General features: G+C 43.6%; 1 protein-coding gene across 1 annotated transcript; it reads right to left on the reverse strand.

Moving 5' to 3' along the window:
* Positions 1–7,704: 7,704 nt before the first annotated feature.
* Positions 7,705–18,851, reverse strand: Cfap161 (cilia and flagella associated protein 161). Its single transcript, XM_008853394.2, has 7 exons — positions 18,746–18,851; positions 18,081–18,170; positions 17,337–17,572; positions 15,575–15,659; positions 11,934–12,092; positions 8,902–8,975; positions 7,705–8,517 (listed from the first exon to the last, which is right to left on the reverse strand). The coding sequence occupies exons 1-7, from the start codon at positions 18,812–18,814 to the stop codon at positions 8,325–8,327; spliced, it is 906 nt and encodes a 301-aa protein (XP_008851616.1). The 5' UTR covers positions 18,815–18,851; the 3' UTR covers positions 7,705–8,324.
* Between the last annotated feature and the right edge of the window lie 6,147 nt (positions 18,852–24,998).

A 24,998-nucleotide genomic window follows, 5' to 3' on the forward strand; every position in this document is an offset into this window, starting at 1 on the left:
TTAAATTACCACCCATCCCCATGACCCTGCAGTACAGACTGGGCAAGGTTATACACTTGAGCATTCAGCATCCTGCCTGTTCTCTGTCAGCAGAACACATCTGCAGCAACTTCAGCACACACCTAGAGTCATATCCTAGTCTCCACCACAGCATTCCTGGCTTCCATTCTTAGAAAACAACTCAATCTGATAAAAATTCATGAAAGATCTCTGCCTAAGAAGCAGCACAGCTCAGTGATCAAGTGCTCTGGGCTGGAGTCTAGGCTGCTTGACTTCCTCCAAGCTGGACATGAAAACCTCTCTCCTGGGCTTCCTATCCTGTGAAATTCAGATTATGATGGTACTTATCTCACTGTGAAAATTAAACTGATTGCACCACTAAAAAGGTATGGAAAATACCTGGCATACAATAAGTGCTCAATAGATGTTAATGATGGTGATGATGATGGTCCTCTAACACAGGGGATAGATTGGGAATTTCTTCAATGAGTTTACAGTCTGGCATAGTAGACAGAGAAGGGAGCACACCATTGTTATTAACAGTGAAAGTCAGTGGTGGAGAAAGTACCAGTTCACATGCAGTGCCAGGCGAGTCACTCCATCTCTAAGCTTCCATGTTCTGCACAGCAGCAGGAGATTTATGAGCCAAGAACATGGGGGCTACAGACATCAAAACCATGTGTGTATAGGAGTTCATAGTGACACGGAAAGGAAATAAGCATTTTAAAAATTAGAATGGGGGGAGGCTGGAGAGATGGCTCAGTGGTTAAGAGCACTGGCTGCCCTTGAAGAGCCAGGTTTGGTTCCAGCTAACAAACCATTCGAAACTCCAGTTCCAGGGGATCCAACACCTGTATCTGGCCTCCTTGGGCATTGCGTGACATGGATGCATTTACATATGTGGAGGTAAAACATGCATACACATAAAATAAAAATCATTTTAATTAAAAAAAAGAATTAGAAGGTAGCGCGTAGAATAGGTAGAGATCAGCCCAAGAGGCCACATAGTGAGGAGAATCGCTACTGACACAGGGCAAGGCAGGATGCAGAACACTCTGCCTACGTAACCTTGTCCAGTCTACACAACCAGATGATGAAATGGTGACGTTTTAGCCTATGAGTGACTAGAAGCTCAAAGAAGTACCATGACCTCCCAAGGTCATGCCTCTAGGAGGTGACCACTGTCCACACTGAGTCCACTGAGTGGCTGAGTGAACCACTCATTTTCTCTGCATTTACTCTTCTGAACAGTTCTGAGTTAATCTGGTTCCCAGAGAGAAAGCGGAGGCTTGGTAAAGACAATGGCAAGCAGTGGAGTCAGTTTTGGGTTTGCATCCTGAGGGGTCCTGAGACTGGGGATCAGGGTGTGGTGAGTGGGGCCAACTCTGGCTCCAGATGAATGTCCATAACAAGTCCCAAGGGGCCAAGCTCTAATCTGAACCCACTTTTGTACACACCCTCCCAATACCACTTAGAGCAGTATTTACATATTTCTCATACACCGTATTTTTTATATTTAAAAGTTTTTATTTTAAAAAGAAAAAATGATCTGGTCCCATTAACAGGGTGCTTTTATGATTCTCTGTCTTAAAATGCATATTTTGAAAACTATAAAGTCACACATAATTTGATGTTAATCTCAAACTTATTGAGCCCTTTCCAGGGTTGACTTCACATTATTAATGTTGACATCTTGTGGCCACTTTGGGAAACTGCATGACCACATCAACAGGAGAGAAACTTGAGCACCTCACTTCCAAAGGCTGCTGCCCTTACCCCCGTTCCACTCGTGACGGCACTAAGATGACCTCACACTGATCAGCCCCCACCTCCCAGTAACCATATCTCTGAGGACTTGCCTCTGTCTTCCCTGAGGCCTTGTGCTGAGTCCCTTCCCTGCCTGGGCCTCTTTGCTCTTCTGTGAATGGCCAGGTGAGGCCAAAGCATCTTTGGCTGCTGAAGGAGCTGACACCGTGGTTCTGTTGTCACCTACCAGCCCAGTGATGACACCCATTGCTGTCCTCCTTTGAATGTGTTTTGAGATGCTCCTTAGACCCTTAATTCTTTTCTTATAATTCAGTTTAAGCTATTGGCCTTATTTCTTGTAGTTTTCCTTTTCTTTTTTTTGGCATATTAATTTTAATTTATTTAAACAGTTTCTAAAATGCTGTTTAGGTATGAACTGGCATTATCACACCTCATACAGTAAAGAGAAGGCATGCATAAAGATTAAAGTAGGTATTAAAACTTAGAAAACAGGCTGAGGGTGTAGCTTAGAGACAGAGTGCTTGCCTCACATGTGTGAAAACCTGGGTTAAGTCTTGGCATGGGAGGTGGCTGTCTAAGATTGTCAAATACTAGGTGTTAGGGATTTAACCCAGCACCTCAAGCATGGTGGGCAAGTACTTTGACACTGAGCTACACTCCTGGCCTCTACACAATGTTTTCTAAATTATTTATTCTTTTTTATTATTATTATTATTATTCCAAAGAGAGGCAATTTTTAACACTCCCTGTAGCCCTAGCTGGCCTGGATTCACTATGGAGACCAGGAATAATTTGAAGCAGGGGTTACATTAAAAAAAAATGCAATGAAGTTTAAGGGGGGAAAAATAGGAATAAGAAATCAAAGACTAAAGGATTTGCCAACATGGTGTCAACTTTGGTGAAATAATGGTTTCCATTAGCTTTGTCCTTTTTTAAAAAATAAAAATCCTAACAAGCTTATTGGGCTTGCTGACAGAGCATAGGGTGGGGGTTTATTTACAGAAGAGTGTCCCCACCCCCCATTTACAGCTGCACTGGAAAGTTGACATTCAAATATACGTCCTGTGACTTCCTGACAGCCACACAAAGTGGCAAGAGAGGTGCCTAATGGCATTCTCCACTTATATATCCTTAGCCCCTCCCCCACATGCAGCTAAGGTCATCTGATTGGGTGGGAGGGGTAACTGACTCCCCCATCAACTCCTTAATGAGCATGGGAAGGAGGTGTGACTATAGCTTCCTGGCATAGTGGTCAGAGGACACTTCTGCTTAACACTCCACCCCTTCCTCCTGCTCTTACATTCTTTCCGCCAACCTGTTCTGCAAAAGTCCCTGAGCCTTGGAGGGGGTGATAGGTGTGGGGTCATCATCCTCCCACTGTGGCAAGGCACTGAACTTTCAGGGTCTCAAAATCATGTTTTCCATGGGCTGTTGGCTCATTTCAGTGGGATTCATATTATAAAGATTTGGTGCTAATATCCACAAATGAGGGAGGACATTATGTCTTGTTTTTCTGAGTCTATGTTACTTCACTTAGTATAATAGTTTCTAGATCCATCCATTCACCTGCAAATTTCATTATTTGATCTTTCTTTACTGCTAGGTAGAACTCCACTGTTTAAATCTACCACATTTTTGTTAATCACTCATCAGTTGATGGACACTTAGGTTGCTTCCATCTCTTAGCTATTGTGAAAAGAGCAGCAACAAACATGGTTGTACAAGTGTCTAAGCAATAGGATGAATCCTTTGGGTATATGCGAAGGAGTGATATAACCAGGTCATATGGAAGGTTCATTTTTAGAAAAGTTTTCCTTTTCATTTGAAGAGTTAATCTATTAGTCAATTGTCTGCCTCACAACAGGGTTTCCCCTTAGAACTAGAGTCCGGTAACTCAGTTAGGCACAGCATTGGTCAAATGTCCTCGATAAATGAGTTTGTATTGTGCTATCATCCAATATATAAATGATTCTAAATGGTCATTCCTTTTATAAAGCTCCAAATGAGTGAATTTACTAGTGGGGGAAAAAAAAGATATTTCAATCCAGGCATGATGGCGTGTGCCTTTAATTCCAGCACTCAGGAGGCAGAAGCAGGCAAATCTTTGTGAGATCGAGGCCAGCCTGGTCTACATAGTGAGTTCCAGGCCAGCTGGGGCTACAAGGAGACCTTGTCTCAAAAACAAGATATTTCTATTTTTTACTTTGGTGAAGGTTTAGGAATAAGAAATAGTCTGCAGAGATGCATCAGAGTGCCAGCTCAGCTCTCTTCTTCAGACTACACAGCTGTGATCTGAGTCACAACAACCTCCTTCAACTGACCTTGCAACTCCTCCCTTCCTCCCTCCAGGCTTAGCCTCCCTTCTTCATGCTTTCCCTCTTCTGCTCCTCCCTCCTGTGGCTCCCTATGGCCTGCACTAGTAAGTACAGATTTTCATACTGTGGCCATGGCACCTTGTCAGTGTCTCATCTTCCTTCTCACCCTCTTTGATTTCAGCTTTTGCTGGATTTTGTTTCTTCCTCCAATAAGAATGGACTATGTTCATCTCCTGAGCACCATCTCCCCTGCAGGAGCCCTGCAGAAAGGAGCATGTTTATACCCTCTGGTTCCTCAACAACCAACCAGGTAGAAAGTACTCCAGGAAGACCACTGATTTGACTGAGCATGAAAAGGGCCATTGCATGTAGAAAAGAAGCTGAGACCAGAAGATAATAATGATAGAGATGAGCTCCAGGGTGGTGCTTACCACACAGAGTACCCACTGTGTCCTGCCTCACTGGATTCTCCAAAGTTTTGTTGACTGAACCACCAAGGGCTTTTAATTCCACCATTAGAAATTATTGCCACCATCCAAGTTTGTACATCTGTATCCATTGACAACTATGGCATGACTGCTACCTGGCTGGTGGTAGCAGAGCCAGAACTGTAAAGCACACAGGTTAAAATTTTTAAAAATGAGTTGAGGAAATAGTTCAGTTGGTAAAGTGCTTACTTCACAGGTGTGAGGTCCTGGGTTCAAATCTTCAACACTTATATAAATGTCAGTCTTGATTAACTCGTGTCTGCAACCCCAGTGCTTTTATGCCAAGATGGGAGGTGGAGACAGGAGAATCTCTGAGAGTTCACGGGCCATGCAGTCTGGTGTATGCAGCAGTGAACAAGAAAAGAGGGACTCGGAGGTGGAAGGTAAGCACTGACACCCGAGGTTGTCCTCTGACCACCATACCTGCTCCATGGCATGTACAGCCCTGCACTTACACACATGAACAGGCACTCATATCACACATGCATCAAATACACATATACACACACATCATACACACATTACATACATACGGAAAAGAAAACTCTGGGATGGAGATACAGCTCAGTAATAGAGCTGCAGGCATAAGGTCCTAGGTTTGGTCCCCAGAACTGGAAAAAGTATACAAACAACTCCGTGCATCTCATAATAGTTAGAATGTATTCAGTAACTGGAGTGGGAGAGCTTGTTATCCACATCACCTATACCTCAGTGTCCTCTGTTGAACACCTTGCAACATTATAAAAGGTCTTTACCCTTTTAATTGTCACCACTCTCTGGTGTTATGTATCAGACATTATTCATCAATGTATCATCGTTTCCTGAGAAATAGCTCATTGAATGAATCAATGAATGAATGAGCTCATTACAAAGGATGCAGCAAATAAGCTTGGAGAGGTAATTACCTGCTGAGGTCAGACAGCTTCAAACAGCAGAACTGGGCTTTCCTTCTAGATGCTCCTTCTACATCAACAGTTCTTACATTCAGCAACCCTGATTGTTTGGAACCCTGTAATTCTCGTATGCATGGCAGCATTTCTGGTTTCCATGCACTGAAGGATAGTAACACTACTCCACTTGTGACAACCAAAGGCGTGTCAGACACCATGAAGAGGACAGGACAGGTCTGCTCTAGGCTACTCTAGTGCTGTATATTGTTTATAATGTTATTGTTTTTATTTTGTGTGTATGAGTGTTTTGCCTGAATGCATATGAGTGTACCACATGTTTGCAATGCCTACAGAGGCCAGAAAAGGGCACTAGATCCCCTGGAACCTGAGTAACAGACAGTAATTAGCAGCCATGTGGTGGATGGGAATAGAACCTGAGTCATCTGTGAGAGCAGTCAGTGCTCTTGACCACTGAGCCATCTCTCCAGGCCTGCTGTATGTTGGATATAGCAACTGCTTTCAGGCTGAGTATTTCTCTTGGCTTTGTGTATCAAGTGATTAAATTTGAATTTGCATTTTATCTTGCAGGAAAGACATTGTTTGAAAGTTTTTCTTATGGTATTAAGGACACCCTTATGATAAGAATGACCTCATGGTAGGCGTCCTGGTTAGCTTTAACTGTCAACTTGACACAGTCTGAAGTCATCTGAGAGGAGGGCCTTAAGTGAGGAATTTCCTAGATCAGATTGCCCTGTGGTATGTCTGTGGAGGATTGCTATGTTTGTTAATAGATGTAGGCGGACCCAGTCTTATGTGGGTGGTACCATCCCTAGGCAGGTGGTCTTAAAATGTCTAAGAAAGCTAGCTACATGAGTGTAAGCCTGCCTAGAGTCAGCTAGCAAGCAGCATTCTTCACTGTTCCTGCAGTACTTCTTTGGGTGTGAAGTGAGTTCCTTGGTCAGAGGTAATGCGTGTAAGCAGGCCCGCCTTCAAGTTCCTGCCTTGAGTTCCCTCAACAATCACTATGACCTGGGATTGTAAGCCAAATAAACCATTTTTCCCACTGAAGTTGCTTTCAGTTAGGGCATCTGTTACAGCAATAGAATGAACCTAGAAAAATAGGTATTGAGAATGGTGTCATGGGGTGAGAAGAATGGGCTCATGATAGATATTGAGAATGAGCCATGGTAGGTGTTGAGAATGAGCCCATGGTAGACATCTAGAAAGAACTCGTGGTAAGTGTTGAGAATGATCCCCTAGTAAGTATTGAGATGAGCCCATGGTCGGTGTTGAGAATGAACCTGTGATAGGTGTTGAAAATGAGCCCATGGTAGATAGTGAGAATGAGCTCATGGTGGGTGTTGAGCTCCTCTCGTGGTGGGAATGAGAATGACCCAGAACTGGTTGCTATGCTTGCTGATGACTCTGGCTATTATAGAATGTCTTCCCCAGATGGGCAGGTGGCCCAGCTCTACCAGTCCGGCTTTGTCCTTGGAGACCCACAAACATACTTGACCTTCCTCTTCCAGGACAACGGCTCTCTATCCAGGAACTACCCTAAAACAAATTAGCAGGTTTTTCCAAAATACTGATCCTGGGGTTTCTCTAAATAAACTAAATGAGACTCTCTGGAGATGGGTCCAAGCATCTGCATCCTTAAAGCCCTACCTGGAAGCTCTGATTTGATGGTGTGAAGTATATCCTGGGCACTGGGTCTTCCAAACAGTCTTCAGAAGCTCCAGTGCATAGCCAGGTTGGCACCCACTGAGGAAAACCTTCTCTGGCCACTCTGAGAAACTGCTACTTATTCTCCATCCCCTAAAGCTATGGGTTCCCCTTCACAGCACTCATAGCACATGGACCATCAGAGGAACAAAACCCAACACACAAACTGCACCCTGACTTGAAGCAGGATTTCTGACTGGGCTGACATTAACTGTTGCTCTTCTCCAGGGTGACCCCAACACATAGCCAAGGCTATATCTTCAGCCCTGAAACTCTCAGCACTTGGTGGCAATGCCTGCTCGTGAAGTCTGCTTAGGCTAAGTTATTCTACTTAGAACCTGCTGTCACCTACTTCCTGCCTCTCAGCATGCTTCTTTGGAGCCAGCCTTGTGTCTTACTTGCACCTACAAGGCTAGAGCCTCAGGCCATTTGTTCTGTCATGAAATCTTATATATATCAAAGGCAGAATGAATAGCTGAACAAATAAATGGAAGGATGGATACACATTTATTCTGTCAGGATCTTTCTAATCACGTGTATGACATAATGAATGGGTCAGTTTCTAAGATTAGCTGGAAATAAAAGGTTTCTGTGGTTTGAAAGTCATCATAAGATCATAAATCACTGATTAAATAGGGGACCTGGCCTCCCAAGACTGAGATTGAAAGAAAAATAAGATGTTTTGTAAGGGACGGGGGATTTTAATTCCAAGGCAAGGCCATACATAGCTCAGAGCACATATGGGAGAGGAATGAGGGAGAAACAGCAGTGCTGAAACATCTGCATGCTTCTGGCAGCTTTATTATGTAGACATAGCTTTAGAAAGGAACACGGGTCTTGAGGGTTCCTACTACTAAAAGAAATCTATGTGGGGGACACCAAGTTCTTCAAAATTTGGATACAACAGGGGTGATCTCACTTCAAATAGTATTCATTTTCAAATGTTATTTGCTTCCCACAGCTAGGCCTTCATCACTAAGTCAATAATTTCAACATGGTCTTTGTTTTAATATAATATTCAGAGAGTTCTAGACCCTACTGAAAACAACTTGAAGCACAACCAATACTGTTAATTTCTTTAAAAAGCTACAATTGATGATAACAGGCCCTGAGAGAACACATGCGTGTCTAGGGTGTCACTACATGCTGATACCCATGGCCTGCTCCACAGCACGAGTGTCCTCTGCCGGTGGTTTAGGTATATCCAACATGGTAGACGAGTTGCTCCTGGGATTTCCAGTAACCAGCATCCAGTGGTTCTTGGGTTTTTCAGCTCTGTGTGAATCCAGATGTGTGTGAGCTGCAACTTCAACTTCCTTTCCAAAATAGGTCCTGAGGCAAAAAGAAAGGATTCTAGTTGGAAATTGAGTGACACCGCTCCAAAAGAATGCATCTCACCTAGAAAGCACCTCATGAAGCCAACTGTTCTATGAAGCCCTCCAGGGTCCCTGAAATGTGATGTGTTTACAGGAATGCTCTACACTGTTTGCCTAGGACTGGGCAGGTAAGGTCCCTTTATAGAAAAAATCCTCCCCTGGGGGAGTCCATTATTAAATAGCAAAGGGACTCTAACAAGACTTCGGCATCAAAATTCAACATGACAACATTTCAGCACCAAAGGACCTTTTCTTCCTGTCTGGACAGACTTTAAATTCAGCGTCTCTGCTTATATGCATGAACTTCAACCTGCCATGGCACTTTGCAACAGTACAATACCTTAAGAAGAGATGCCGATGGACCACCAGGGCCCGGTTTGTGTGTCGATGATAGATGATAAGTTTTTCATTTGCCTTTAGAGGATAAAAAAAGAAAGCACCTATTAGTATCTAAAAGCAAACTCTAAAAATATTTCAATATATTCATTTCAAAGTATATATATATACATATATATGTTTTTGTCTGTGTTTGTGTGTGCATGTGTGTATATAATAAATACATGGACTAGCTTAGAAACCAAACCATGATGGGTTTGATGAAATATATCATGGTAGAGATCCCTATGGTAGAATAATCAATTGAAGTCATATTGGAGAAGATTTTTGACAACATGAGATATAGCTCATAATGTTATTAAGTAAATATATAGATTTACAATGTCCTATTTGTGTGGTATATGTACATGTTTGTATGGATGTGTACACATGTGTGCGTATATGCATATGTGTGTGTATGTGTGCATGTATAAGTGTGCATGTGGAGACCAGAGGGGATGGGTATTTCCCTCCATCACACTCCACCTTGTTCTTTGAGACAAGATATCTCACTGAACCTGGAGCTCACAGATCAGATAGGCTGACTGGCCATCAAGCCTTAGAGAGCCTCCTGTCTCTACTTCCCCAACCCTGGGGTTATAGGTACATACTGCCAAGCCTGCTTTTATGTGGGTGCTGGAATCCTAACTCAGGTCCTTGTATTTATGCAGCAGGAACTCTATTCACTGAGCCATCTCCCTAGGCCTTCATCATGTCCTATTAAAATATATTATATACATATATATGCATAGAAATGATAGTAAATAACAGTGGTTGTCTCTGGGAGATGAAACTGTTACTGGTAATTTTAATATTTTACTTTTCTGACTCCATATATGAATATATATTATGTTTATAATCAGAAAGAAACAACTTTTCTGAGACAAGACCTTGCTATACATCCCCAGGCTGACCTAGAATTCAGGATCCTCTTGCCTCAGCTTCCTGAGAGTTGATATTAGAGATGTGAGCCACCATACCTGGTCAAATAAACATTATCTTAAAAATCCTAGTTCATGTAAACTGGGCACTGTCAGAGGAGAAGGCAGTCCCTGGTGTGTGAGCTGGCCTGGTGCCCATGGCTGTACCCACAGTTGTGTCCTATCACCCTCCTGGTGAACAGAATCCATTTCACAGAACACTCACAATCACACAAGGCCACTGTGATCATGATTGGTGTGGACCGGATGCCAAGCACCCTAGTCACAGTCAAAACATCAACACTGACCAAGCCAGAAAACCCCCATCATGCAGCTGTCCCAGCTGACAGGCATGACTACCCTTCTTTACCATCAGCCTCAGTCTGGCTCCTGTCTGCCCTCCCTCAAAACAGGAGTTGGTGACATGCTTAGTCATAAGATCGCCCTCTGTTTCCTGTCAGCTTCCAAGTTCAGCAATGCCCCTCTACCAAAACTGCCCCTAAACCCACCCAACCAAATCCTCTCAGCATCCTTCCCCACAGCCTTTGTTTAAGGCACCCCACTTTCCTATACACATTAGCCCTCTCCTCAACAGCTGATGTTTCCACCTGGATGAACCCTGGGTACAGTTGGAGTCTGGCATATGCAAGGTAGTTCAGACAGGTCTAGAGTCTCCATTTGGCAGACGTGCAAGCTTGCATGAGTGAGGTTCAGAGGTCTGCCTGGACCACAAGGAGAGTCAGCAGTGAAGAAAGAATTTCTGTGCCCACACTGCTGCCCCTTCGTCTGTACAGTCACTGCCACCAATCACAATGAGCATCTCAGCAAGCTTTCTGCCACTTGGCTGTGGCTCATGTAAGCTAAGCTTTGGGCCCTCACAGAGCCCCCAAGGAGGTATCATGAACACCTCTAACTTACAGGGGTGCTGACCAGAGAAAATGAAAGCCACACCCACTTTCCTAGGAGGGCCAAGCTTGGCAACAAATGGCTGCAGGGAAGATCACCAAGCCAGTTTCCTTATGGATAAGGCAAACATCCTCTACCCTGGGAAACTCAGTAAGGACCTCAGGAAGCTGGGGTCCCCTGCCAGAGCTCTGAAGAGACAGGCCCACTGTGTAGAACAGATTCGGGGTGACTTGTGACTGCAACCCCTCCCTGGACAGTGGGCAGGGCATGCAAATCCTATAAAACCACTAATACCACATGCTTCTAGTGACTTCCAACAAGACATACACATACACACATACACACGCCCATGTGGCAGATACCTCGTGCTTTGTGTAGGAAAGGCTTGGATTTGAGAAGCAATGAGCCCGGTTTGTACCCAGGGACCTCTGGAGAGGATGACACCTCAGACTCCCATCCCACTTGGCCCATGGTCTGAGACAAAAGTGATCACAGACTGGGCCTGCGTTGAGTGTTTGCTTGCTGCTCCTTCCCTTCCCTCAAACTTCCCAGGATCTTTAGAAATGAGAACTTAAGCCAGGTACACAGATATACACAGGAGGATGTAGAGTTCCAGGCCAGCCTGGGCTATAGAGTGAGAAAGAAAGGAGAAGAGAGGGGAGGGGAGTGGAGGGGCATTAGAAGGAAAGGAAGGGCATAAAGGAGAGAGGAAGAGAGAAAAGAGGGGGAGGGGGGAGTAGAAGAAATGGAAGATTTGAGAGGAAGGTGAGGGAAGAAGGAAGGGAGTTTGAGGAGAGAGGGTACAGGAAAGGAAGGAAAGAAAGGAGGGAGGCAGACCTAAGTGAGGCCTGGACAGACAAAGCTGAGAAGCCATGTTGCATGCTGGGATCTCACACTGAGCTCACAGCCTGCCTATGTTGGAGTAAGAGCCCTAGGGTCTTTTGCAGAACTCTGGGGTGATTCTAATCTGCAGCCAAGGTTGACAGACAGGAATGCAGAATTCTGCCACAAAACAAACTAGCGCTCTCCACATTTGAGTTATAAATGAAAGAAAAGGAGAAAGTTCACAAGCTACTGGGCCCATGGTAAGCTTCTACTTCATAGACAGGTGTGGACCATGACCCTTCCTTTCACAGACCCCAGGCCCCAGTCTCCCAGGTGGCAGACTCACCCTGACCGGGAGGCCTTCATATTCCAGGCGCAGCTGGGGATCCAGGAAAGCAGCTTGCCAGCAGTTCAGGTGGGAGGTCTCATCTATCAGGGTCACCTCCTGGAGGCAAGACTTCTTAGAGGACTTCAGAAGGGTCCTGTGGTCGCTTGATAAATATAACTGGAAACGGCAACAAGCACATGAACTGAGTCACAGCTACCAGAAGAACTGGGGAAAGGAGCCACCAAGAAAGTACAAAAGCAGTTTCCAGAACCCTGTTCCTTCCCATCCCGTGAGAAAGCTCAGCTCCTCTCTGCCTAAGAAATGAAATGATATGCCAGATCTTTCTCTCCCTCCCTCCCTTTCTCTCCCTCTCCCTTTTTCCTTCCCACACCCCATCTCCTGCTCTCCTCTTTTTCAAGATATGGGTCAGTACCTTATGCACCATCAATAACACTGCTGAAACTAGGCGCCTGAGGTGAGGTACTCTTCAACCCAGCGCTATCAGAGCCAGTCTTCACTGTGAGACTATGAGATGACCCTTACTTTCTGGAATCTGTGTTCCCATTGGAATGCATGTGAACTGCCTGGCTACATTGAAAAGCTCCCTCCCCTCAGCCCCAGCCATCCTTCTAGAAGCCCAAAATATTCTCTCCTTGCTAGTTCTTTTCCTGGTTCCCTCGCTTTGAACATGGATGTTGTTTCTCGGACTTTTGATGGGTTTTTAGTAAGTGGTTTTTATTTGGGACGCTGGGCTTGGTATATGAAGGGGAAGGCAGAAGTTATAATCGTCAATACGTTTTCTACCCAGAGGAGAGAAGCATTTGCTGTTCTTTCATCTTTGACTGTTCATTGTGTTAAAGGACTGATCCCCAAGCTGGCAGGATTTGATAGAATTTTGGGAGGTGGGGCCTAGTGGGTGGATCTTCTATTTCTGGAGGTGTGCCTCAGAAGCTGGCTGTGGGATAGCTCACTTTCCTCTCTGGCTCTTAATGTAAGTGGCTTCACTGGATTGACTACAAGCTCCCACTACGAAGAGTTGCCTTGCCACAGGCCAAAGCAGTGGGATTAACTGATGCTGGACTGCAGCTTCCAAAACTGTGAGTCAAAATCAACCTTCTTTTTAAAATTTATTTATTTTTTGTTTCTGTTTTTTTGAGACAGGGTCTCCCTGTAGCCCCAGCTGGCCTGGAACTTAACTGTATAGATCAGGCTGGCTTCAGTCTCACAGAGATCCACCTACCTCTGCCTCCCAAGTGCTAGGATTAAAGATGTGCTCCACCGCGCCCCAAAAACCTTTCCTCTTTTTATTGTCTCAGTGTTTGGTTATACTGAAGCTGACAAACACACAAAAAGCTCTGAAAGAGAGGGCTGTCTGGCAGAGCAGTGAAGTGTGAGATGGAGAGTAGAGAGGGGATGCAGTGCTCTTTCAAGGTCCGGGGAAGAGTTCCGAGGAGGAGGCAGTGTGCCCAGAGCCGAACCCGGGAACTTAGAGAGGATGAAGGCATCTTACAGAGGACATTAAATGCTCAAAGGGTGGTGAGGAGCCACTGCTGAGAAGCCCCTGTCTAGGATGGTCTGAAGTCAGGACAGATTGATGGGGCAGATACCTGAGGCCTGGAGTGTGACTGGCATGGGGAATGACAAGATGGGCCAAGGTGTGCCAGGGAGAGAGCACACAGGGAGTCACTGTGAGCTGGATGTGGGTGGGAAAGGGGAACAGCGCAAGGAACACCAGGGCTTGGGCCCTGTGATGGGGGTGACAATGCTGACATGAAAACCAGGGCTTCAAAAGGCAACCATACCTGTCTCAACCACAAACCGCTGTGTTCAGGTAAAGAGAAGAGAACCAGCAGCCAACCCACAAGGCCACAGTCAACAGGGGCTTTCTTCTTTTTTCCATTTTGTTTTTTACATTTGCGTGTGTGTGTGTGTGTGTGTGTGTGTGTGTGTGTGTGTGTGTGTGTGTTGCATCATGTATGGGGAGTCAGAGGACAACTTGCAAGAGTTGTTTGTCTCCTTCCAACAGGTCTTGGGAATCAAACTCAGGTCACCAGGCCAGCAGTGGGTGCCTTTACTCACTGAACCATCTTATTGGTCCTATCAGCAGGATTTTATGAATGTCCTAGAAGTACTTGCTAATTCAAAGACAAGACACAGAAATTAGAGGTAAGAGAATTTGAGGAGAGATTGTCACCATGCGAAGATGAAATGGATATAAAAGCACCAACTGAAAAACTGAAAAATTAAAGTGATATCATCAAAGGTGGATGTAAAATTAAAAGTTTTCCTTTGTTTTATATTTATTTTATGGGAGGCACACATGTACCTCAACACTCCTGTAGCAGTCTGAGGACAGCTTGCGAGTTGAGTCTCTCCTTCTACCCTGTAGGTCTGAGGTTGAAAGTCAGATTATCTGTCCTTGCTTTTAAGTACCTTTACATCTAATTGGCCCCAGTTTTCTTATATTTCTTACAGGAAAAACTAGTCTCCACTCTATCAAATATTTTATCCCTTATTCTATCAAAAGAACCTCCTTGCACTGATATTCAAAAGTTCAAGACAAAAGAAATAATTATAACAAGACCAGTGTCACTACCACATGAAGAAATCACAAACCCTGACCAAAATTTTCCTGAGAGTTCCTTGAGAGCTACCTCACAAGAATACAAACTGTAAAGCTACTAACTATGGAAGTGTACTCAGTTTTACAAGGCCAACCAAACACAAGCAACTTTTCTCTGCAAAGGCATAGAAGGTTGAAAAAGATAATTATCACATTTAACTCAAAGATTAATTCCTAATGTAATTCAGACAAAGGGAGATAATAGGGGAAACAGTGAGCTGTCAAAGTATATTACAATAATCAAGATACTATAGTCCTAGAATAAAAATAGCTGACTTCAATGGATCTAAATAGAAAGTGCAGGAACAATATGCAGCACATAGCATAATTTAAACTATGCTTAAGGAAGTAGAGTGTCCATAAAGAAGGATGATTGTTCAAGAGCTAACATAGGCGGTTGAGGGACATTTGGGGAAAACTCAGGTATAAAACCTTTTAATCAAAATAAATCCCAAGCGTATTAAAGAATAAATGCAAAAATTGTCAACATGTAAACATCTAAAAATTAATACTTTCTTTTTATCTTATCAGATCTCTAAACAGACTGAACCTTAGGGAGACCGAGGAGATGGCTCTGGGTAAAACACTTGCCGTGCAAGCCTGGTGGCCTGAGTTTGGATCCCAGAACCAAGATAAAAAGATGGATGCAGTAGCGCACACCTGTAACCCTGGCACTCCTATAGCAAGATGGGAGGCAGACGGGAGACTTGCTCATAAATTCATGGGCCAGCTATCCTGGAGGGCACAGGGAAACAGCACAAGCAAGGGAGATTTTGCCTCAAACAAGGTGAAGATAAAAACTGACCCCTAAAAGATGTCATATACACATGTGCAAATACAGACACACAAGGGGGCGGGGGGGTAACTTCAAAGGAAAACTGATCTGTTTTACTCAGAAATATAATGTTATGACAGCTACAAGTTAAAAGTCAAGCAGCACGGAGGAGGGACTACTAGCAACAAAAATAAATACAGCAAAATCTACTAATGTATCAAAAAGCATCCACATCAGTCCACAAGACAAGAGAAGACTCACCATTTTGTTTTCCAGTCCTCCCACTATGCCAAGGCAGAAGTCCTGCCCATATCTAAGGACTTGGCCCCTGGTGTTGTTGCCTGTACTGTCCGAGGAGGCAACATGAGAGAAGGGTTCTGTGTTAGAATCATTCTGAGACTTTGCTCTTAGCGCAGGCAGTTTGCCTACAATGGGTTTTCTTGACAATGCATATTTCTTTAAGTACCGTACTGAGTTAGTTAACTAAGCAAAAGTTTTCTGTTTTGTTTGTTTGCCAAGGCAAAGCTCTCAAGAAACCCAATAATGACAAAAAGAAGCAGAGGACAATCACATGGTTGAACCCATTATTCATTTGTGTAACATTTATTGAAAATTTCTTGAGCACTAAAAGGCATTTTACTTTTGCATGTACTAATCTACTCATTTATTTATGCAGAAAAACGCAAGGTTTTGTTTTTTGGCTTTTTGAGACAGGGTCTCACACTGAAGCCAAGGCTGGTCTTGAGCCCACTATGTTGTAACCCACACTGACCTAGAACTCACAGCAGCTGTCCTGCCTCAGCCTCCTGAGAATTCCAGAGTTGGTTACAAGTCTAAGCCACCATACCCGGCTATAAAGATTCTTTCATTTTGGCCCTAATAACCCACATACTATTGCTTTCCCTGCCCCACCGACCAGACCCAGAGCCTCCTGGTTTTGTGAGCTTTTGACTAGAGTGAACTAAGCACACCATGCTAACACACACTAAGAACTGGTCATGTGCATTGACATCTTTAGAAAGAGCCTAAGTTATACCTCTGCAGACATTTAATACAGTCTTTCCTCTTAATCTTCCAGGAAACAGAAGTGGTCATCTGTACTGAATGAAGGACTTAAAAGACAGGCTACACATTCTTCAACAAAGGGAAAGCAATTGTTTGAATTGTGGATATGTCTTTGTGCCCTCTAAGGATTTTAATGCTCATTTTTAAAACCTCAAATAGATTTTTAGTAGATATTTTAAAAGAGCAAACCCATCTCATACCACCTTTTATTAAATGACATATTTTGTTGTAAAACTAACATAACAACATTAAGAGGAAAGAAAGTACTCACATGAGCTCAAAGCATCCTCAAATGTTACTCAGGGAAAACTCTGTTTGCTTCCAAGCAGAATGTGAGTTTAATTCCTTGGACCCGATAATTATGAAGCAAACATTTTGAATTGAACACAAATGGCCAATCATCCTGCTGTCTAAGGCCAGAAGGGCCTCAACAATAACTCTCAAGTAAGCAAAATAAAACCTCAGAAAACGTTCACATAACCTTGGCCTGCAGTCATCACTGCCCCCATCCAGCACATCTTATGTGTGTGTGTTCATGTTTGCAGTGCACACATGTGGGGGTGCTCATGTACATGTGCACGTGTGTAATCATGCATGTGTGTGTGTACATGGGAGCAGAGGCCAGAGACAACCTCTAGTGGTATTGTTCCTCAACTGCTGCCCATCTATTTATTATTTTAGGCAGGGTGTTTCATTTGCCCTAGAACTCATCAAGTAAGCTAGGCTGGCTGGCCAACAAGGCCCAGAGATCTGCTGGTCTCTGCCTCCCTGGTGCTGGGATTAGAAGCATGTGCCTTCACATTGGGCTTTTTTTTTAAATGAGGGTGCTAAGAATCTAGCTCAGGTCCTTGTGCTTATAAGACAAGCACTTTACCAGTGAGGCATCTCGACCCTCAAAGCATTGTTAAGCTGAGTCCAAGCAGACATTGTAACACTTTGACAAACCAAACATCTTTACCTCAAAATTGTGAAAGTGTTTCTCCCTATGGGGACCTTAGTCTGCACAGCACTCAGGCCACAGGGCACTTCTAATTCATCATGAAGCTGGGCATTAATTTCATCTGGGGTCATGCACAGGCTCATGTCTCCATCCAGAAACACACCAGCTTCTTCCCCTGGGGGGTGGTCAGGATTCACAAGCATCACTTGGTCGCCATAGTGAACAAATCCATCTTCAGATACCGAAAGCTGCATCTACAATTTTAATGGCAATTTTTAAAATAAAACATTCAATTTCTTAGCTTCTGGGTGCATCTTTTTCTCAGTCTAATACCCTTTTCAATAAGGCCCTCCTTCAGACCCTTTGGGAATTTTCCTTTCCTTTCCACATTGCCAAGAAAACTCCCAGTGATCCGAAACAAGGCCAGTCCAAGCTGGTGGAATCCATATGGGCTGACTCCATTATTAATTTGTTCAATCAACATTTGTTGAAAATTTCTTGCGTACCAACTAAAAGGCACATGACTTTTACATGTATTAATCCATTCCTTTATTTGGAAAATGCAAATAAACATAATTAAGAGCAGACTTCCTTTATGTTTTTAAAATCTTAAGGAATTTTAAGCACAGTACTTTTCACATTAATTTTATAAAAGGTTTTCCAAAAACTTTAATGTTTTCAAAATTGTAACATTTATGGAATTTTGCCTTGATTAATACACTTAATCTGAATTTTGAAATCAACATTGGAATTTAAAATTACCGGTCTCAAAAGGTTGTTTTTCAGCCTTCTGTTTCTCTGAATGAGAAGTTTCCCCTTATCTCTCTTCTCTAAGAAGTCTTTCATGCGCTCCTGCGGAAGGAAAAAAGAATGAGCCCAAGATCGCCCTATTGAGCAGCACAGGTGCTGGTAGCTTTGGGGTCAGACTGTTCAGCAAGCATCATTTGTGATCTTGAGGGAGGGGCATAACGGCTCTCAGCCGTCACCGTCACCAAAGAACGTTAAGAAAAATAGAAAGGCAGAGAACAAAAAGAAATGTCCACGTGTATCCCAGCCAGGGTCTATCAGGAGTAGCATTTGGCAGAGCCACCCGTCCCTGCCTATAGAGTTTCGCTGCCTGTGGGGTGAGGATGCGGAAAGCCCAGGCCTTCCTCGTCAATAAGTGTACCAGCCCTTCAGAGCACCCGGAAAACACGGAGGCAAGGTTTTAGTGAAGGACAAGACGGTGATTCCACCCCAGACCGAGGGCCAAGAGGCAGGTTGGGCTCCCCCGGGGTCCAAAGAGGGTCGGGTGGGGAGCACTAGGCGAGGCTGTTTGAGAGGAGGCAGGGGGCTCAGAGAGGTGAGCGAAAATGGGGCAGGTGGGAACAGGTGAGGCAGGGTGGGGGGACGCAGGGCCTGGGATCCAGCGACGCGGCAGCGCCCACCTCCTCCAAGTAGACGTCTTCGTTCCAGTTGCCCATCCGCACGCGGGGACCATACAAATTCTGTGCCATCTTCCCCTGTTCTCCAGAGAGCCAGCCTCAGGCAGACACCCCGTGTTAGCGTGCCCGGTTGCCATGACGACCCGACCTTCAGTGGTTGGTCAAGGTCCCCTCTACTGGCCAATAAGTGACAGTACACAAGGTGCACTGGGCCACCATGGCCACTTGTTAGGGCCACCGCTTAGAAGGCTGTCACTGCAAAACAGTTCAGGAAAACCCACATGATTCTCATTGCTCAAACTGCTCCCTAGGGGAAAAAAAAACTTGAACTTTCTTTTTGCTGTGTTTTTTTGTCGGATTGGGTTGGTTGGAGTTTTGAGTCAGGGTCTTGATACAAATCCCAGGCTGATCTTTTTGGGGTTTGGGTTTTTGGTTGTTTTTTTTTTTGTTGTTGTTGTTGTTGGTTTTTGTTTTTGGTCTTTTTGAGACAGAATCTCCCTGTAGCCCCAGCCAGCTGGCCTGGAACTCACTATGTAGACCAGGCTGGCCACTTGGTACACCAGCATGCCTGGTCCCAGGCTGATCTTAAACTCATTATGTAGCACAGACTGGCCTGGGTCTGCCGACCTTCCTGCCTCTGTCTGCTTCCTAGTGCTGGAATTGTAAGTGTATACACTATACCCAACATAAAATGCTTTTTTGCTTTATTGTGGCTCACCTGCAGCCTGTTTCTCTAATCTTTATTTTTTTCCCTAGTCACACAGCACAGGTTCACTGTAGACAACAGAGAATCAAAATGACACAGAAAGAAAGGAGAGATTATTCAAAATCTCACAGCTTCCAAGGAAGAAATGTGCCACGTTAGCATTATTATTTTTTCATTACTGAGGTCGTCCATATTTTATGGACTTTGTAGCACATCCCCTTCCTCATGTCCAAGTGCAAAGACTGTGTAAGCATGCTTGGTAAAACTGAAGTGTGCCATAGCCAGTATTTCTTATTTTAGAAGGAATAAGCAATTAGGTAGAACCACCTGGGGCTGGCCACTGATTGAACACTTTCATTAATTTTCCAGTGTTCAGGCTAGCACAGGTTAGAAATGGAAGGCAGGAGCCTTTGCCAAACCTAGCCTAACAGAGAAGACAAATTGGAAACAAATTGCTTCAGGAAGACTGTAATATAGGCTGCATAAGAAACACTAATGAAGGAACTGGAAGGATTAAGGATGGGTCGCTACAGCCTTAGGGGTTATGAGGTAAGAATTGGGTGAGCCTTGGGAGGGGGTTCCTGAGCTGGGAAGGTACAGCATGGGATACAAGTAGAAACATCCTGATCCCTTGTGCCTTGTCTCTGTCACCCAATCACCATATCCCAAGAATCTTCCAGAGGATGAATAGGACAAAGATGCTAAACCAGATATCACACCTGATCAGATACAGGTCACCCAGGTTATATGATAAACTGAGATGCTGTCTCAGCAAAGTTAGCAGCATATAGAAGTTCAAACTGCTCAGCCTAGATATGTATCACACGATGATGCTTCAGTCAACAATGGACGCCATGTACAACCTTTCATGAAAGACCAGCAGAAAATGTTGTTTTTTGCAACAGCATCACCTACAAACATAAGCAAAGGTCTGTTCCTTGATAATACAAAGAAACAAATAAACTTATAGTGCTGTCCACTGGATAACAGCATAGCATATGCAATTATGGTCAGCATGTAATACTTGTAGTGACATCAAATGCTGATTTTACTGGCTTATGTACTTACTATAGGATACTTTTGTCACTATTTTAGAATATACTCCTCTTATTATTAAAGGTTACCATAAAGCAGTGTGCCATGTCACGGGGGCAGCAACCTCCCACAGCGAATATGGAGAAATTTCTAAGGCCTTGACTTGAAGACCCAGCACTGACATTTGTGCAATGAGGCAATCACTTAATAATACATTCCTCAGAAAGTATTCCTGCTGAAGCCAGGTATGCTAACACACACCTGTAATCCCATCTTTCAGCAGGTGAGGCAGAAGGATTAGGAGTTCAAAACCCAGGTTCATAGTAAGTTTGAGGCCAGCCTAGGCTATAAGAGACCTGTCTCAAAAAAGGAAGTTGGGGAAGAGGCTAAAGAGATGGATCAGCAGTTAAGAACAAGTACCACTCTTGCAGAGAACCTGAATTCAGTTTCCAGCACCCACACTGAATGAAACCTGCACTCATGTGCACATACCTACACACAGAAACATATAGATAATTAAAAATAAAATAAAATCTTTGGGGATGGAGAGATGGCTTAGAGGTTAAGAACACTGGCTGTTCTTGAAGAAGACCCTGGTTCAAATCCCAGCACCCACATGGCAGCTAACAACTGTCCGTAAGTAACTCCAGTTCCAAGGGATTCTGACAGCCTCTTCTGACCTCTGCAGGTGTTGCATGACACAAGTGCATTTATTTACATGCAGGCAATACACACACACACATAAAAACAATAAATAAAATATTTTAAAAAATAAAATAAAATCTTTAACGTTCCTGTTAATTGATAACTGTACTGTACCCCAAAGCAAGGACTCTGTGCAGACTCCAAAGCCAATGTTGTTCCCCTTAAGTATTTCCATACTCCCCTTAAAATTGGGTGTTAAACAAGGTACTTCTGGTCTCCATATTATGTAATAAAACTAAGGGTCCAATCATACCGTGATTAAGTATATTTCTGTATCCTTATAACCCTAATGATACAACTACATATGTATTGTTTTATGCAATTGATTTTTAAATCAGGCAGAAGAAGAACTAACAAATCACACTCTTGCAGTTACCTACATAATTATTTTTGCTGACATGCTTTGTGTTTTCGTATAGACACAGATTGCTGCCTGATATCATTCATTCTCAATGTGAAGAACTTCCTTTGGTCTTTTTTTTTTTTTAACAGATCAGCTGTACCAGTAAAACATTGCCTGTTTGGGGCTTGCCTGTTTATTCATTGTCATTTGTGGAAGGTGGGTTTTCTGGGTCCTGACTCTTGGTTGATAGATTTGCTTCAGTTCTCTAGACATGCTGTGCTGCCCCACTGGTTGCTGATGACAGGACATCCTTTGAACTGGCTGGGATCCCCTTGAAGTTTCTGGTTTGTTTTCTGCTTTCGGCAGGTTTTCTTTTCCCTGTGAGGAGCCTTTGCTTTTGTCCTGTTATGTGGCATCTGGGGAGTTTCTTGACTGTGTAGATCAATACCTTTGCAGCTGTCACTCTTTTGAATGTTTTCTCCACACCCCCCTGTCTTTCCTGTTTTGTCACACCTTCCCTTACATGCATGTTGGTGTATTGGTTCATTTCATGACATTTTATGAATCTTGGAGAGTCTTGGAGGTACTATTTGTTTTTCTTTTTTCCTTTCTGTTTTCCAGACTGAATAATTTCTATTGATTTATCTTCAGGTGTGGTTTGTAGTTCTTTTTGTTTTGTTTTGTTTTGTTTTGTTTTGTTTTTGGTCAGCTCAAATCCCTCCAGTGAATTTTTCATGGTTGGCTACAGTTGTCAGTTTGACACATCTGGGAATCAGGACCGACAGCTGAGGAAATTCCTCTATGGGATTGACCTGTGGGCATGTCTGTGAGGCTTTTTTTTTTGATTGTTGAGTGGTGTGGAAGGGCCCAGTCCACTATGGGTAGTGCCAGCCCTGGGCAAGTAGTTCTGGGTAGTAAAAGAACGTAGGCTGAGCACAGGCCTGAGAAGCAGGCCAGTAAGCAGCGCTTCTCCAGTCTGTGCTTCAGCTCTGGCCTCCAGAGCCTGCTGTGCTGGAGTTCCTGCATGATTTTCCTCAATGATGGCCTGAAATGTGAAAGACCTTTCCTCCCTTTTCATTAGTGTTCTATCATAGCAAAAGGAAGCAAGCTGATAGAGGCATGGTATTTTTTGACTTAAAAATTTTCCTTTGATGACTGATGTTGATAATTAACATATCCTGTTAATATTCTATATTGGATGAAACCCTGTCCCCATACCTTCCTTTAATTCCTTAACCATGGAGTTAGGTAGCAAGACATTAGCAGGCTTGGAGGATATTGCGGCTGGACTCCTCATAATCAAAAAACTAAAACTCATAACTCTAGTTACAGGTCACAAGAATGGAACCCACATCCTATCTCTGGCCCTGGAGGGGAACATGACATCATGAACTTCCAAGAAGGTCATTAATGGATAACTATATAAAACTGGCATCGTCCCTTCCCATAGGCATGATCTCTCTGGCTACTGTTCTCACGCTTTGAGAGTCTGCCCTGCCCTGCAATAAATGCTACCTGTCTTCCACAGTACACTGTGTGTCTTATCTGAATTCTCACAGAGATCACAAAGTCTTGGGGTGGGGAAGGAAAGTCTAAACCGAGTCCAGAGACAATGGTTTCCCTTGGTTCTTTCAATATATTTATACATTCTTTTAACAATTTTTCAAATTATTTTTCACAATCTCATACATATAATGTACCCTGATCATATTCCCCCCATTTTCCTCTTGTCTCCCTCCCCTTCCCACTGAGCCCCTTCTCGTTCCCAACAGGTTCCCCTCCTATACTCATGCATTTGTGTATGTGGCCCACATTTAGTTGGGGTTGCTTGCATGAGCATGGCTATGGGGTGGGGTCTAACACTTTCTTGAAGTCTGACTTTTAGTCTCTCTCAAAGACAGATTCTGTTGTCTGGTTTTTCTTAATATTTTCTGTGAGGCAGGAGAGGTAGATCACAGAGTGAGGTCTGGAGGGCCTGACACAAATCTGCAAAGTTAAGACAAGAGAGAAAAAAAACAGTTGTAAAAGAAGGTTGGAACAGGACCCCACCATCCCTGCCACTGAGGCCTGGAGAACAGGCTGGAACCACCCTTGTGGGTGCAAAGGCACTCCAGGGTGTCCTGTCCAAAGGTGATCTCTAATCTCTAATACTAAAGTGCACACCCCTGGATGGTGATTAAAGATGCTAATGATACATGCATATGATGAATGAAGTTATATGTAGAACTACATGTAACTTATAGAGCATGCTCAAGAAAGCCTGCATTATGTAAAGGAACCTGAAAACCCTTGCTATAGGACATAAAAGCCTCAACTCTGAGCTTCGTAACTTTCTCCCTGCTCTGGCCTCCTGGACATGTATCTTTTTCTAATAAAGAGTGCCTGGTTCTATGACTCTGTTCAGTTCCTTATTTTGAGACACAAGGACCTGGAATACCTCTGGAGGTACCCAGCAAATGCTGATATCTGCCAAAATCACATGGATCACATTCTCCTGTTTCTTTGCAGGACTCATAATCTTTTCTTTGAAGTCTGCCAGGCATGATGACTCGCACTTGTAATCCCAGCACTCAGGAGGCTGAAGCAGGAGGATTGCCATGAGCTCAAAGCCAACCATGGTTACATAATGAGCTCTAGGCCAGCCTGGACTCCATAATGGGATCTCATCTCAAAACAAAACAAACAAAACCAAGTGACTTTTAAATTAATATATTACAGCAACATTCTATAGTACATTATATCAGTCTACCTATATCTGGTACTGTATGTTTGCTTAGTTGTGGTTTTGATCCTTGAATGTAGCATGAGAAGGAGTTTTTAGGAAATGGAGAGATGACTCAGTTGCTAAAGTGCTTGCTGTGCAAGCTTGGGGACCTGAGTTCAGACTCCCAGTAGCCATATAAAAAGTTAGGCCCATGTAACAGTAGTGTTGGAAAGGTGGAAACAGGAGGATTCCTAGAGGTTGCTGGCCAGTCAGAATAGTGAAATCACTGAGCTCCGGGTTCAGTAAAATACCTTGTCTTAAAAACTAAGAGGACTGTCCCAGAGGTTTTGTTGCGTTGTGTTAGCATTCTTATTTAGTTCTAAGAATACTTTAATTTCTTTGTCGATTTTTTTCTTTGACCTATTCATCATTTAGGAATGTGCTGTGTAATCTCCATGTATTTGTTTCATTACTAGAGCTTCTTTTGCTGATTTTAAGCTTTATTGAATAACTGTATGCACAAGTCCTATGCAAGCTGAAATCAGACAAAATCCCAGCACAGACACAGAGAAGTGAATAAAAACTCCTAACCCAACCTAAGGAATGCCCCCGCCTACGGGGACCCTGTACAGGTAAAGCTCGAGGGGGACCACTCCCTGAAAGGAAAAACGGGCAAGAAAGAAGAGACGGAGCCCAAGCAAGTCCACTTGTCAAGGGTTCCTTTATTGTACTGCAAGCTTTCCTTATATACAGTTTGTATTTA

The sequence above is a fragment of the Nannospalax galili genome, unplaced genomic scaffold, assembly GCF_000622305.1.
Source record: "Nannospalax galili isolate Female #2095 unplaced genomic scaffold, S.galili_v1.0 scaffold627, whole genome shotgun sequence".
NCBI classification, from domain to species: domain Eukaryota; kingdom Metazoa; phylum Chordata; class Mammalia; order Rodentia; family Spalacidae; genus Nannospalax; species Nannospalax galili.